The following is a 15,942-nucleotide window of genomic DNA, read 5'->3' as shown; positions in this document are numbered from 1 at the left end:
TCTTCGATAACAAGCAGGAACAATTGTGAATATTTTACACTAGTCTATTTTTATCCAGATCACAAGCCAAATTGATTGTTTCAAGCGTTTAATGCACTGATCACTTATCTCAGCATTTGTCTTTGTGACCAATAATTTGGTTATTTAAAATAAGTTTGAAGGAATGCTGTAGACTTCTTCAGTCCCTCACCCTGATGAACCTACTCAGCCTCTCAGTGCCTCTCACATCTTATGCTCTTCTATTAGCTGGTCCCACCTCCTGTTCCGCCCATCAATTCATCCCCCATTCCTGTTTTTTTTTATTCCTACCCCTTGTGGGCCATTAGTTCTTTTGCACTGCTCCTTTTTCTTATCCGTAGACTTACTCCACTTCTGCCTCTACTAATAGGACCACCACTCCATTACTACTACTACTACTGCTAGTACCATCACTAGTACTACTACCTCTACTATTGCATTCCTTCTCTATAACCTATTCCCCTACTTATTACTGTCACTACTACTTCTGCTTCTAATTCCTCACACTCGTATATATACTGGCTTCACACTCGTGTGGCTCGCATGTGGTACAAGTAGGAACGTCGTCATAAGCTTCCCTCTTTTATGTGCGGGTTATTTGTGTATTCTTCCAGTCACGGTAGTGTGCCTTTTTTCTTCATGAACTTGGAGAATGAATGATGGGTCTGGATAATGCAGGATGTGCCTGGATAGTGCAGGATTTGTCTAGATAATGCAGGGTGGGCCTGGATAATGAAGGACGGGATTTTAGCTCTGGTCTACAGCGCTCATGATCATCTGAGACATGCACGATGTGCACTGAGAATAAACCATGTACCTGGAGTGTGCATGACAGGATAGCCCTAGTGCTTACAATATTACCTGAAGAGTGCAGAATGGGCCTGTAACATGCAGGAGCGTACATGATGAACCTCTTAAAACATTTATGATGGAAACGTAGCTTGCGGTTAGAAACTGGATAACGCAGCTCAGGCCTCGAGCATGCAGGAAGGATTTATAGATTTCATAATGGGACTAGAGAATAAAAGAAATGCCTGGAGTATGCAAAATTGGCCTTCATCCATCCATCCATCCTGTAGGATGGGCCTGAAGCATATACAATAGGCATGGAGTAGGCACGATGAAACGTTAGCATGCAAAATGATACCGGAGACTGCAGGATAAGTTGGAAGCATCAGAACAGACCTGTATCATGCAGAATGACCCTAGAGCATGCACGATGGTCCTTAACGTTCAATATTATCATTGGACACTTAAAGTAAACCTGAAGTGTGGATGAATGGCCTTGAGCATGGGCCCAGAGCATATGGAATGACCCTACAGCATGCAGCATCTCTTGGAGCATGCCAAATGGGCGTCAAGTCCTTAAGATGAAAGATGAAAGGAAACACGCCCAATGTTTCCACCCCTTTCCCGGAATCAAACCCGGATCCTCAAAGTGTGAAGCAAGAGCTTTTGCCACCAGGCCACGGGCCACCGTAAAGGAGTCAGGATGGATTTGAAACCTAAAGGATGAGCGTGGAGCATACAAGTAAATCAGGGAGCATGTAGTATTTGTCAAGAACATTCAAGATGGGCCTGTATCATACACATTTACCTCGAACATTCAGGATAGGCTTGCAATTTGCAGAATGATTCTGGAGCATGTAGGAGTTGATGTATGCAGCATTGGTCTAGAGTATGCAAAAGACTCGTCCAAAAAGTAGAGAAGCAGGCAGGAATAGGAGAGAAAGTACTGAAATGGTTCAGGGATCAGGATCCGAGACAAGGTGTCAGAGTGGGTCCATGTGTCGATTGGGGTTCCATAAGGGTCAGTCCTAGATCCGGTTCTGTTTCTTGTATAAGTGAATGACATGACGGAAGGGATATAGCCAGAGGTGTCTCTGTTTACAGACGATGTAACACTACTGACGAGGATCAGGTAAGAGTACAAGAGGAACTGGACGGGCTGCAACCCTGGTCCGACAAATGGCTCCTGGAGTTTAGCCTCAGCAAGTGCAAACTTATGAAGCTTGGAGATGGACAACGGAGACCGCAGACGGAGTACAGCCTAAGAGGTTAGCGGCTGCAAAGCTCACTCATGGAAAAGGATCTTGGGGTGAGCATCATACCGAATATATCTCCTGAGGCGCAAATCATCCAAAATAACTGCAGCAGCGTATGGGCGCCTGGTAAATCTAAGCATAGCGTTTCGACATCTAAGTAAGGCGTCATTCACGACACTGTACGTCTCGTACGTCAGGCCCATATTCGAATATGCCGCACCAATATGGAACCCACACCTGGCCAAGAAATTAGAGAAAGTGCAAAGATTTGCAACAAGACTAGTCCCGGGGCTGAATAGAGGTTAAGGGAACTCAGCATGACAACACTGGAACACAGGAGAGATATGGAGGACATGATAACGGTATGTAAATTACTGAGAGAAAGTGACAGGGTTGATAGGGACAGAATGTTTCAGAGATGTGACACAGCAACAAGGGGTCACAGCTGAAAGTTAAAAACTCGGATGAGCCACAGAGATGTTAGGAACTATTTCTTCAGTCACAGTGAAGCAATCTGGTGTGTGATGTAGTGAAGGCAGGAACCATACATAGCTTTAAGAAGAGGTATAATAAAGCTCTTGAAACAGGGAATGGTCCTGGTAGTGACCAGGGAAGAGGCGGGACCAGGAGCTATGACTCGACCCCTGCAACTACAATTAGGTGACTGGTCGATGAACCGAGGTACTGATATAATAATGGGGTACTTATTAGATCGTTAAATTCTTAGAATCTGTCGTTCACTGATCGGGAGGCAGCCTATATGGAAGTGTGACATACGCTGAATAAATTGTAAGACCCCTGTACCATGACACACATGGGCTCAAGAACTTTTGCATGGCCTCATGTACTTCTTCCATGGCCTCTTGTACCTTTTGCATGGCCTCATGTACCTTTTGCATGGTTTCATGTAACTTTTCAATGGCCTCAGGAACCATTCGAGTCATGGCCACATGTATCTTCTGCACTGCATCGTGTACTTCTTTTTATGGTCAAAGGAACCTTTTACATGGCCTCAGAAACCTTTGCATGGTCTTAGTGGTCAGTCGTCACGTGAGGTCACAGACCCTGAGCTGCTTTGGGGATTAGCGTGGACGGTTACAAAGCATGGCTTGCTTCTGCAGTGTTTTAAAAACTGAGGTTGGAGAGTTGAAGGAGGAGGTCTTGCTTCTCCAGGAGGAGATTAGGAGGCTGAAGGTCCACCTCAATGGGCCTGGGAGAGAGTGTGAGGTGGTTGGAGATGTGGGGAATGAGGCTTCTAGCAGTGAGGTGCAGTCTGTCTCTCACTGTGAGGAGGCTGTAGGTGGGGAGGTAGCAACGGCTACCAGCAGTGAGGTGCAGCCCAGCACCTGCTACAAGTGGCGAGTTGTTCACAGTAATGGGAGGCGCATCAGAGTAAGGAAAGTTAAGAGTGAAGATCTGAAGGTAGGAAATCGCTTCTCTGTTCTCCAGGATGAATGTACTTCAGTGGCCAGTGAAGGTAAGGGTACTACTGCCCCTGCTAATGAAGGTAAGCGCATTCTTGTGGTTGGTGACTCTCAGGTAAGATATGTTGACCGTGCTTTTTGTAATAGGAATAAGAAGATGAGAGATAGAGTGTGCTTCCCTGGAGCTGGTGTTGGGGACATTGTCAACAGGCTGGATAATATCATGTCAGGTAATGGGAACAAGCCCATTATCTGTCTCAGTGCTGGTGGAAATGATATTGGGAAGGGTAGGAGAGAAGAGCTGCTAGATAAGTACAGGTCAGCTATAGATTTCATTAAGTCTAAGGGAGGGATCCCAATCATATGTAGCATCTTGCCTAGAAGGGGAGTAGGAAATGAATGGTTGTCTAGGGCAATTGGTGTAAATTGCTGGCTAGACAGATACTGCAAGGAACTTGCAATCCCATTCATTGACAACTGGAACAACTTTTATGGCAAACATGATATGTATGCAAGGGATGGGGTACATCTCTCTGGGGCAGGGGTGGTAGCACTTGCAGACTCGATTGAGAAGGCCATTGGTGAAATGCCTATGATTTTAAACTGATGGAAGATAGAGGTATGGGTGTGTGTGGGAAACAAGCAGGTTGCAACACTAGGGTTGGAAACAGTAAATGTATAAAAGGCATTCAGCATGAAGTTATAAATAAAGACAATAGAACAGGTCAGCAAACAAAGGGGGACAGCAGAGGGCAGCAAGGGACTAGCTCCCTTAAGGTTTACTATACTAATAGCAGGAGTGTTAGAAATAAGATAGATGAGCTAAGATTAATTGCAAGTGCAGGAAACATAGATATTATTGCTATAACAGAGACCTGGCTCAATCTGAAAGATAGAGAGATGCCCTCTGAATGTCACATACAAGGCTATAAATTATTCCACACTGACAGGGTCAACAGGAAAGGTGGTGGAGTAGCGATGTATGTCAGAGACAATTTAAATTGTTGTGTTAGACAAGATATTAAATTAGAAGCGTCAGCCACTGAATCTGTTTGGTTACAGCTTCTCGAGGGCCGAGAAAAACTAATTTTGGGTGTGATTTACAGGGCCCCAAATCTTGATAGGGAGTGCAGTAAACTTCTATGGGACGAAATTCGTAAGGCATCTACATACGAAAATGTTGTGCTAATGGGAGATTTCAACTATAGACAGATTGACTGGAGCAATTTGACAGGAAATTTAGAGTCGGGTGACTTTCTTGATACGATCCAGGATTGTTTTTTAAAACAGTTTGTGACAGAGCCAACTAGGGGAAATAACCTCCTTGACTTGGTTCTTGCCAGTAGGGAAACACTAATTAATAATCTTGAGGTTAATGATGAGCTTGGGGAGAGTGATCACAAATCACTCAGTTTTAACATATCATGGAATTCCCCTAATAATGGCAATCAAGTCTCCGTCCCTGACTTTCGCTTGGCTGATTTCATAGGACTGAAAAATTACTTAGGTGGGCTGAACTGGAATGACCTGACTAAGGGTCAGGTAGGTGGTGATGGTTGCCGATATGATGCTTTCCAGGGCATAGTTCTAGCTGCTCAGTCAAATTATGTTCCAAATAGGGAAATCAGATCAAACAAAAATGATCCTAAATGGATGAACAATAGATTAAAATATCTGATTGGTCAAAAGAGAGGCATATATAGGCAAATCAAAAGAGGAGAGGGGCAATTAAGAAATCGATATATTCAGTTAAAGAGAGAAATAAAAAAGGGAATTAGAAAAGCAAAAAGAGATTATGAGGTTAAAGTTGCAAGAGAATCGAAGACTAACCCAAAAGGATTCTTTCAGGTATACAGAAGTAAGATCAGGGACAAGATAGGCCCACTCAAAAGTTCCTCGGGTCAGCTCACTGACAGTGATAAGGAAATGTGTAGAATTTTTAACACATACTTCCTCTCAGTTTTTACACAGGAGGATACCAGCGATATTCCAGTAATGATAAATTATGTAGAACAGGACGATAATAAACTGTGCACTATTAGGGTCACAAGTGACATGGTCCTTAGGCAAATAGATAAATTAAAACCTAACAAATCCCCAGGCCCTGATGAACTGTATGCAAGGGTTCTAAAGGAATGTAAAGAGGAGCTTAGCACACCTTTGGCTAATCTTTTCAACATATCACTACAAACTGGCATGGTGCCAGATAAGTGGAAAATGGCAAATGTGATACCTATTTTCAAAACAGGTGACAGGTCCTTAGCTTCGAACTATAGACCAATAAGCCTAACCTCCATAGTGGGAAAATTTATGGAATCAATAATTGCCGAGGCAGTTCGTAGCCACCTTGAAAAGCATAAATTAATCAACGAATCTCAGCATGGTTTTACAAAGGGGCGTTCCTGCCTTACGAATTTATTAACTTTTTTCACTAAGGTATTTGAGGAGGTAGATCATGGTAATGAATATGATATTGTGTATATGGACTTCAGTAAGGCTTTTGACAGGGTCCCACATCAGAGACTATTGAGGAAAATTAAAGCACATGGAATAGGAGGAGAAATTTTTTCCTGGATAGAGGCATGGTTGACAAATAGGCAGCAGAGAGTTTGCATAAATGGGGAGAAATCAGAGTGGGGAAGCGTCACGAGCGGTGTTCCACAGGGGTCAGTGTTGGGCCCCCTGCTGTTCACAATCTACATAAACGACATAGATGAGGGCATAAAGAGCGACATCGGCAAGTTTGCCGATGACACCAAAATAGGCCGTCGAATTCATTCTGACGAGGACATTCGAGCACTCCAGGAAGATTTGAATAGACTGATGCAGTGGTCGGAGAAGTGGCAGATGCAGTTTAATATAGACAAATGCAAAGTTCTAAATGTTGGACAGGACAATAACCATGCCACATATAAACTAAATAATGTAGATCTTAATATTACGGATTGCGAAAAAGATTTAGGAGTTCTGGTTAGCAGTAATCTGAAACCAAGACAACAGTGCATAAGTGTTCGCAATAAAGCTAATAGAATCCTTGGCTTCATATCAAGAAGCATAAATAATAGGAGTCCTCAGGTTGTTCTTCAACTCTATACATCCTTGGTTAGGCCTCATTTAGATTATGCTGCACAGTTTTGGTCACCGTATTACAGAATGGATATAAATTCTCTGGAAAATGTACAAAGGAGGATGACAAAGATGATCCCATGTATCAGAAACCTTCCCTATGAGGATAGACTAAGGGCCCTGAAACTGCACTCTCTAGAAAGACGTAGAATTAGGGGGGATATGATTGAGGTGTATAAGTGGAAGACAGGAATAAATAAAGGGGATGTAAATAGTGTGCTGAAAATATCTAGCCTAGACAGGACTCGCAGCAATGGTTTTAAGTTGGAAAAATTCAGATTCAGGAAGGATATAGGAAAGTACTGGTTTGGTAATAGAGTTGTGGATGAGTGGAACAAACTCCCAAGTACCGTTATAGAGGCCAGAACGTTGTGTAGCTTTAAAAATAGGTTGGATAAATACATGAGTAGATGTGGGTGGGTGTGAGTTAGACCTGATAGCTTGTGCTAACAGGTCGGTTGCCGTGTTCCTCCCTTAAGTCAATGTGACCTGACCTGACTAGGTTGGGTGCATTGGCTTAAGCCGGTAGGAGACTTGGACCTGCCTCGCATGGGCCAGTAGGCCTTCTGCAGTGTTCCTTCGTTCTTATGTTCTTATGTTAAGAGCAGGGTGGCTTAGCTCTTCTTTTTGATTATAATAATAATAAATCTTGGAGCAGGGAGAGAGTGGATCTAGTAGTGATCAGGGAAGAGGTGGGGCCAGGAGCAGTGAATTGACCCCTGCAACCACAAATAGGTGAGTACTAATCACTGCATAACAGCTCGTGTAGTCGTCAGGTAAGAGTGAAACTAAGGCAAACATGTATCCTGAAGAAGACCATCTTTGTAGCATTAAACGGGAGGAACCAAGGTAATATACATTAATATGGTACCTCAGTGGAACTAAGTTACTTTGTCTGACTTTCTTGGATTAACCTAGGTAATCTACACATATGCTGCTATGTATAAAAATTTATGTAACTGTATTTATGTCTACCAGTACCTGAATAAACTTACTTAAACATCAAGCTACAAGGTTTATGCATCCTGGGAGACTGTAGTAACATCAGACCACAACACTGCAATAATAATGTTAAAAGTACTGCATTGACGAACAGTTAGCAAAACAGATTAGAGAACCACAATGGCCACAATGTCTCCTCCATATCCTCCTAATGATCCTGATTTGGAAATTAAAGTTAAAAAAGCCTTGGAGCGTGTCAGTGAAAATATTCACATATCAGCCAATGAGCCTTCATTGGCAGTCTATCGACTGCAGGAGCACGTGCGTCGTGCACTGCCTCCTACTGTTACCCGTCGTCAACATGTCACTGCACTCCATTCACAGCTACAAGGAGCTTGTTATGATGTGGAGTATGCTTTAGGTGCTGTTCGAGTAATGAAGGATGCCAGTGAAAAATTTACTTCACTGCAGGAGCTCTTGAAGAGTGCCATATTTCATCGTCAGCAGCTGAAATATGAACAGACACGCAGATGACACTGAAGAAGTTACAATCAGATATCAACAAGGGCTTCCACTGGGAAACAGAAAATAACGTGATGTTCCACTGTGATAAATTTGAAGTGTGGTTCGGTGGTGGCTACAAACAGTGCATGTGATTCTACCAAAATAGCTCCTATCTGACCATTTAGTTGCACCCAGATTGTATGATAAAGCAACGGGAGCCGAGCATGTACAAGCGCCTCTCTTCCCACATCACTTCCATCGACCTTCCTGACCTTCCCGACCTACCGGATGCTTTCAGGGAAACTGCCTCTCGTGTTGAGTCAGCCCTTCAACATGCCAGAAGCTCATATGAGAGTCACACTCGCAAGGAAAAGGAGAAAGGAGATAAGAAAGATGGAGATAAATCTGAAAAGAAAGAGAATGAGAACATTGATGATAAGGAAAAGAATGAGGACTCCAGTTAGCAGCATGAAAGCCTTCTAATAAGTGAAAACCAGAAAAGAGTACTTTAGAAGTGATTAATTTCATTTTTTCTTGAAATACTGTAATTGTTGTTGGATGGGTAACAAGTGATTTTGAAATTCAGATCATTTCACATTATTATATTTTTTGAAAAAATTAATTGTTTTAATGTTTGACAAAATGTGGCAGTAATGGATGAAATATTTTGTACTTGTATTGGCAATGGCAAGTAAAGAACACATACTCTGTTATCCTTGTAAATTGTGTTGCTATTCTTAGCATTTTTTCTTTCTTTCCCATTGTTAGATCATCTTTATTATGGTATCATTATTTTTATGATACTTCCTTGGTAAACAAACTAAATTCATGGGAGAGCCAAGTCCTGCATTCTCTTAATAACTGTACTAGACACATAAAGTGATTTGATAAAATTTGCTCTCACATTTAATATTTATTGATTTATTTATATAAGACAAACACTTGCTCAAGCTTATATAGAATAAAAAAATATCTTGTCACTGTCGTATTTCATAGTCCTGCATTCTCTTAATAACTGTACTAGACACACAAAGTGATTTGATAAAATTTGCTCTCACATTTAATATTTATTGATTTATTTATATAAGACAAACACTTGCTCAAGCTTATATAGAATAAAAAAATATCTTGTCACTGTCGTATTTCATAATACTGTATTTGTACCAGAAAATGTAAAGGTAGTTATTGCAAAGTGAATTATAAATATTGCCAATCTTCAATGATGCCATCGAGTGTATTTTTCATGTACTGTATTGATTTTATAATTGAATGGTGTACCTTAGTTGCTTGATCTTTATAATTGCTAGTTGATTCATTGATACTTTCATTTTAGTACAGTTGTGCTCACTAGGCAAACGCCACTTGTGATTCCAGGGGACATGTCCAATTGTTGTACATAGGATAAAATTTAGGTAGTACTTCCAAAGCATATAACGAGTCTAATTCTGTACCTAAAAATAATTGGCACAAAATTTCAAAGCACACTTAAAAATATAGTTAATTGCTTTTGAAATCCAAGTGTACGAATGTCTATGTGAAATTAACTAGAAGGAATTGGTATTTGAAATCTCATTTTGAAATAAAAATAATACAGTAAAAAGTGGATAATACGAGTTAAGAGTTTCTATTTTGACCGCCCAAAACTTCTTTGACTGTAAAGCTGTCAAGGGAATAGATCAATAATTTTACAAAAACTATATTATGGTGTCAAGGGCATAGATAAATGATTTTTCAAAAACTATCATTGAACTGACATAAATTATCAACCACTACTTAAAAAAAAATAATTTTCTAGCTGTAGTAATGTTTTGAAAGTCAAGTCTTCCAGAAGAGAAAATTCCAGTAATAGCTAATAAATTAGCAAGTTATGACAGTGGCTAGAACATCTAAGCTTAGAATAGAAATGAGTACAGTATCTGTATTTATATAATTTATCTGTACTACAGTGTGCATTTGGAAACTGTGGATTAATTATCTTCATCTTTTCAAGAATATATGGCCAAGAAAATTAATTTTGTAATAAGAGCAGATGACATGGGAATACCGTCTGCTGTTATGATTCCACTTGCTGCTTGTGTCTGTCACTACAAAATTCATTTACTCTTTCAGATTACTATCATTGTACCTCTGCTTGTATAAATGTGTACAGTATTTGTAGTGTAAAATGAAAATTACATTTTAAAATCCTGTTCATGTATGTACATTATGAAACAATATAGTTTATGAACACTGCTGTGTTCCTCCCTTAAGTCAATGTGACCTGACCTGACTAGGTTGGGTGCATTGGCTTAAGCCGGTAGGAGACTTGGACCTGCCTCGCATGGGCCAGTAGGCCTTCTGCAGTGTTCCTTCGTTCTTATGTTCTTATGTTCTTATATCTAGTAGTGCATTTTTAGCATGGAATAACACACCACTTGTATGATTTTAAGATAACTGTGTATTACCTCGAGAACCTTATATATGACTCTATTAATCACCAGAAAAACCTCGAGGATGAACCTCGAGTGTTATTATGACCTGTCTTGCCCTCTCCAGTAAACTCATATACCCTTTTCATAGCCTCGTTAATCGTTTTCTTGAAATGTGTCCCCCCTAGTGTTCATATATATCCCTTTGATGTCTTCATGAACTCCCTTTGTTTGAGCTCTAGTGCTCTAGTGTTGTGATAGAAACACAGGCCTTATCTCTAGGCTTTATTGAACATAGAATCTTCATAGTACTTCTGCAACAACAAAATATAATGACTAGTACATCTAATAATGGCTTCTACAGGGATGGTGATGTCTTGCATATGTCAAGAGAAAAGTTATAACTACAGGCCACATATTTAAACTCACCATGTAATCTGCATCGCTGATAAATGGATAAAGTAGGAGAGAATCACACACCATGTGTTGGTGCCCATGACACACACCAAACTGTTGTTGTTGTTAAGGGCCCCTAGAGGTGGTGCAGTATTATCCTGCTGCTGCTCCCCACAGGACCAGTATCACTACAATCTCCCCCTTCTAAAATATCAGAGACAGTAATCTCCCAAACTGTTAGGTGGGCGACGTACACGTCCCGACCTTCGTAGCCCTTGAGCCTCTTCACCAGGTTCGATATTTTCCAGCGGGGTTTGATTAACTGCTGGAGCAGAATCCTCTATTTCCATAGGGGTAGTCTCAAGGGGCTTTCCAGGAGAAAACGAAGCATCTTTCACATCTATTGGTGTATCTTGAGATTCCACACTAATAGGGATTTCAACTGGGGCTAAATGTCTTGTAGATACTGTAGTCTCTTCACCATTTTGGTAGCGAATGTGGGCGTAATGTGGATTAGCTTGCAGGAGCTCTACCTCTTCCACTAAAGGATCCGTCTTGTTCATCCTACGGTGACTCTTCAGGAGAACGGGTCCAGGATGACATAACCAAGTGGGCACGGAGGCTCCCGTAGAGGAACGACGTGAATAGTTGAGGAGTCTTTCATGAGGGGTTGCATTAGTAGCTGTGCACAGCAGTGATCTAATAGAGTGAAGAGCATCAGGTAGGACAGTTTGCCAGTGTTGAACAGGTAGATTGCGCGACTTTAATGTCATTGTAACTGCCTTCCATATAGTACCATTGAACCGCTCCACTTGACCATTGCCTTGAGGGTTGTAGCTTGTTGTTCTGCTGCAGGCAATACCTTTGCTAGCCAAAAACTCCTGAAGTTCGTTACTCATGAACGAGGATCCCCTGTCTGAATGGATATAAGCTGGCATACCAAAAATAGAGAACAACTGTGAAAGACAACTAATAACAGTTGAAGCAGCCATATTTGCACAGGGGAATACAAAGGGAAACCTTGAATATTCATCTACTATGTTAAGGAAATACCTATTCTGATTTGTGCTTGGTAGAGGTCCTTTGAAATCTATATTCAATCTTTCGAAAGGCTGGGTGGATTTTATGAGATGAGTCTTCTCTGGCTGATGAAAGTTTGGCTTGCACTCTGCACATACTCTGCATGCTCTGATCACTTGTCGCACATCTTCCACTGAGTAGGGCATGTTCTTTGATTTGACAAAATGGTACAGGCGTGTAACTCCTGGGTGACACAAAGCCTTGTGGAGAGCTGAGAGTGATTGCAAATCATGACATGCTGCTCCACAGTGGGACCTAGAGAATGCATCAGGTGAGATGTTCTCTTGACCCGGTCGGTACAGAATATCAAAGTCATAACACGATAGTTCCATCCTCCAGCGTAATATCTTGTCATTCTTTATCCTACTTTTGTGCCTCTTGTCGAACATATACATCACGGACCGTTGGTCAGTCCTTATGGTGAAATGTCTACCAGTTAAATAATGCCTCCAGTGGCGAACTGCTTCTATGATGGCCTGGGCTTCCTTTTCTACAGCAGCATAACATTTCTCTGATCCTTGAAAAGTTCTCGAAAAGAAGGCTACTGGTCGTCCTGCCTGAGATAAGACTGCAGCAATGGCAATGTCAGATGCATCCGTTTCCACTTCGAATGGTAGGGACTCATCAATGGCTTGAACTACTGAGTTTTCAATGTCCTGTTTGAGAGTATGGAAAGCGGCTTCTGCTTCCTTTGTCACAGGAAATGTGGTAGCACTCAATGGGCGGACTTTACTTGAATAGTTGTAGATCCATTGTGAGTAATAAGCAAAGAGACCAAGAGTTCTTCGGAGTGACTTTTTGTCTTGAGGCATTGGAAGTTCCCGTAGAGGTCGTAGTCGTTCAGGGTCTGGGAATATTGAACCTCCTTCCACTACATAACCAAGGATGCTAAGCCTTTTAGTTGAAAAAGTGCACTTTTCCTCATTGTAACTGATATTTTTCTTCTTGGCGGCTTCCAAAAACTTATCAAGGTTTGCATCATGTTCCTCCTGGGTCTTGCCACAAATGGTAACATTATCTAAATACGCGTAAGTTCCCATGAGTTGCTCTTCCTGAATGAGTGAATCCATAATTCGTTGGAAGCAGGCTACCCCATTGGTGACTCCAAAAGGGACTCTGGTAAACTGATACAGGCCATCACTAGCCTGAAACGCTGTGTATGGTTTATCTTCATTCCTTATAGGGACTTGATGATAGGCACTCTGCAGATCAATTGTGCTAAACACGTAGTACTGAGCAATTTTGTTCACTGTATCGTCAATTCGAGGTAGAGGGTACCCATCAAGAAGTGTAAATTTGTTGATTGTCTCAGAGTAATCGATAGCCAGTCTCCGTTTCCTATAACCATCTTTAACAACAACAACCTGTGCACGCCAAGGGGAATCACTCGGTTCTATAATACCCTCCTTCAGCAGCCTCTGAGTTTCTTTCTCAATGAACATCCGATCCTCATAAGAATAGCGGCGTGACTTAGCTGATATAGGATGGCAATCCGCGGTAAGATTTGCAAACAGCTTTGGTGGGTCTACCCTTAAAGTGCTAAGTCCACAGACAACAAGAGGAGGCAGTTCACCTCCATATGTTAAGGTGACACTACCATGCAGCTTCTGAAAGTCCTGACCAAGGATAACATCAGAGCACAGTTGTGGCAGAATAGCTAAATGTACATCTTGATAATCCTTTCCATTAACTCTGAGATTTACCTTACAAAACCCTAAGGTCTGAATAGAGAGAGATGTTGATGCCATGGAAACGGTACCTGATGAGTGATGTAGAGTCAAGGAGAGCCGTTTAACTAAGTCAAGGTTGATGAAACTCTCTGAGCTGCCACTATCAATAAGACCATCTACTTCTGTTCCTTTGATGAATACTTTCACAACTGCCTTTGACAGTGAATTTGGAGTAGCCGCAGAAGTCACTGTTGCTAGAGTCGCATGATCACTGGAATGTGTGGAGGCACTAGCTCTTGTTGATGCATTAGCACGACATACTTTAGCAAAGTGACCTTTCTTGTGGCATTTATGGCACATTGCTTCACGAGCAGGACACTTTGGACGTGGATGTCTTGAAAAACCACAAAAGAAACACACCGTACCTGCTGCTGCTGTCACTGAGGCAGGTTCCCCAGTAACTTCATTGCAAGAGTCTTGGTCAGGAATTGCAGCACTTACCACTCGAGAAGGCTGAGTGGTACTGTATACTTCAGAATTCTTCTGGGCTGAATCTAGAGCTCTTGCCTGGTCAAAGGCAGCGGCTAAGTCGAGAGTTTTATTCTCCAATAAACGCTGCCTTATTATTGGTGATTGCAGGCCACTGATAAAAGCATCCCTGATGGACTCTTCACAATACTGAGCAGCTGTCACTGCTTGGAAGTGACAGTCCTTACCTAAAATTTTCAGTGCTTGAAAGTATTCCTCTAAGGACTCATCAATCTGCTGGCGGCGAGTTGCAAGGCGATAGCGTGCAAAGATTTCATTTGTAGGTTTAATATACTGAGACTTGAGGGTTTTGATAGCATCTTCGTAGGTATTACACTCAGAAATAGCCTCATATATCTTAGGTGACACAAAATTGATGAGCAGACTTAGTTTATCTAGATCTTCTTTAGGAAGGGCTCCCAAGAAGTTTTCGAAAGTCTTAAACCAGTGCTTCCATTCCTGAGCAGCCGTTGATAAGCTGGGGTCACAGTCTAGCCTCTCAGGTTTCAGTAAACGCTCCATGTTGTGATGTAGTCTAGCGCAGGATCACCACCAGGTAGCCCAGGATTCTATGTTCAATAAATTGTTGTGATAGAAACACAGGCCTTATCTCTAGGCTTTATTGAACATAGAATCTTCATAGTACTTCTGCAACAACAAAATATAATGACTAGTACATCTAATAATGGCTTCTACAGGGATGGTGATGTCTTGCATATGTCAAGAGAAAAGTTATAACTACAGGCCACATATTTAAACTCACCATGTAATCTGCATCGCTGATAAATGGATAAAGTAGGAGAGAATCACACACCATGTGTTGGTGCCCATGACACACACCAAACTGTTGTTGTTGTTAAGGGCCCCTAGAGGTGGTGCAGTATTATCCTGCTGCTGCTCCCCACAGGACCAGTATCACTACAGTTATTTAATCTGATTTTTTACATTACCGGTTGTCCCAGTATCAATTTATTTCGTGTTTACAGGTGATGGTAGTAGTGTGGCTGGTGTTCTGTCTGGTCATAATCACAGGGTACAGCTCATCATTAATCGCTCACCTCACAATCCAGGGTAAGATTAAACCCCCGGAAACAGTCGAGGACCTGGTGTCTAGGAACAACTGGAGGTGGGGCCTCGAGTCGTGGCTCATAAAGGGGGCCCCTGGACAATACTTCAAATATCATACTGATCCTGTGATGCAAGAGATTAATAAGAAAATGGAGGTGAGTATTTCAGTATAGATAATTAAGGCATTACTGAGTATTACTTCATTAATTACTCGAAAAATTATTTAGAAATGTTAAACATTCATTATACAATAATAGTAGTGGCATATTCAAATTAGATAACTTTGTAATGGAAGGCATTGTTCACAGTCTGAAACCTAAATTCAATCTGAATTCTCTGGGTTGTCGGAAATGCAACTCAACGCATATAAACTGAGTATCTTTTGCTGCTCACAGTCAACATCATGGATAAACCAGTGTTTACCTGAAGGGTATTGGGCCAGTCTCTGGAAATAGGAGGGCTTGCCCTTTTTGCTGCTTCCCCATTTTCTTTATGAGAGGGAAAAAATCCCATACTGATGGATGCCAGATACTTTAATACAATATGAAGCCTGAGAGTGTGGAGATAGTTGTCAAAGTGTTAATGCTGCATTCGTTTGGTCAATACTGAATATTTAATGTTAGTATGTTTCATTATGCCTCTTCTACTGCTACTGTTTTAATATCTTGTCTTCATTTTTCTGGCACTTGGCACATACGCCCTGTTTGATGCCATCACATTCTAGCTCGAGTCA

At 41.5% G+C, this 15,942-nt stretch overlaps 2 protein-coding genes across 2 annotated transcripts in view; both read left to right on the top strand.

Moving 5' to 3' along the window:
- Positions 1-15,364, top strand: part of LOC138851593 (uncharacterized) — a gene marked incomplete at its 3' end in the record, with an annotated part of 39,978 nt that extends 24,614 nt beyond the window's left edge. The window contains exons 2-3 of the mRNA XM_070080850.1: positions 10,050-10,135; positions 15,128-15,364. Coding sequence (XP_069936951.1) covers positions 10,050-10,135; positions 15,128-15,364 — 323 coding nt within the window. The remainder of the gene's footprint in view (positions 1-10,049; positions 10,136-15,127) is intronic.
- LOC138851592 (BLOC-1-related complex subunit 8 homolog) lies at positions 7,261-10,420 on the top strand. Its single transcript, XM_070080849.1, is given in 2 exon segments — positions 7,261-8,099; positions 8,255-10,420. Coding segments are annotated over 2 exon segments (633 nt in total). The 5' UTR covers positions 7,261-7,735; the 3' UTR covers positions 8,524-10,420.
- Positions 15,365-15,942: the final 578 nt, after the last annotated feature.

The sequence above is a fragment of the Cherax quadricarinatus genome, unplaced genomic scaffold (genome assembly GCF_038502225.1).
Source record: "Cherax quadricarinatus isolate ZL_2023a unplaced genomic scaffold, ASM3850222v1 Contig1103, whole genome shotgun sequence".
Lineage (NCBI taxonomy): Eukaryota > Metazoa > Arthropoda > Malacostraca > Decapoda > Parastacidae > Cherax > Cherax quadricarinatus.
Note: the sequence above shows the minus strand (reverse complement) of the source record. Positions and strands in the feature narration are given on the sequence as shown.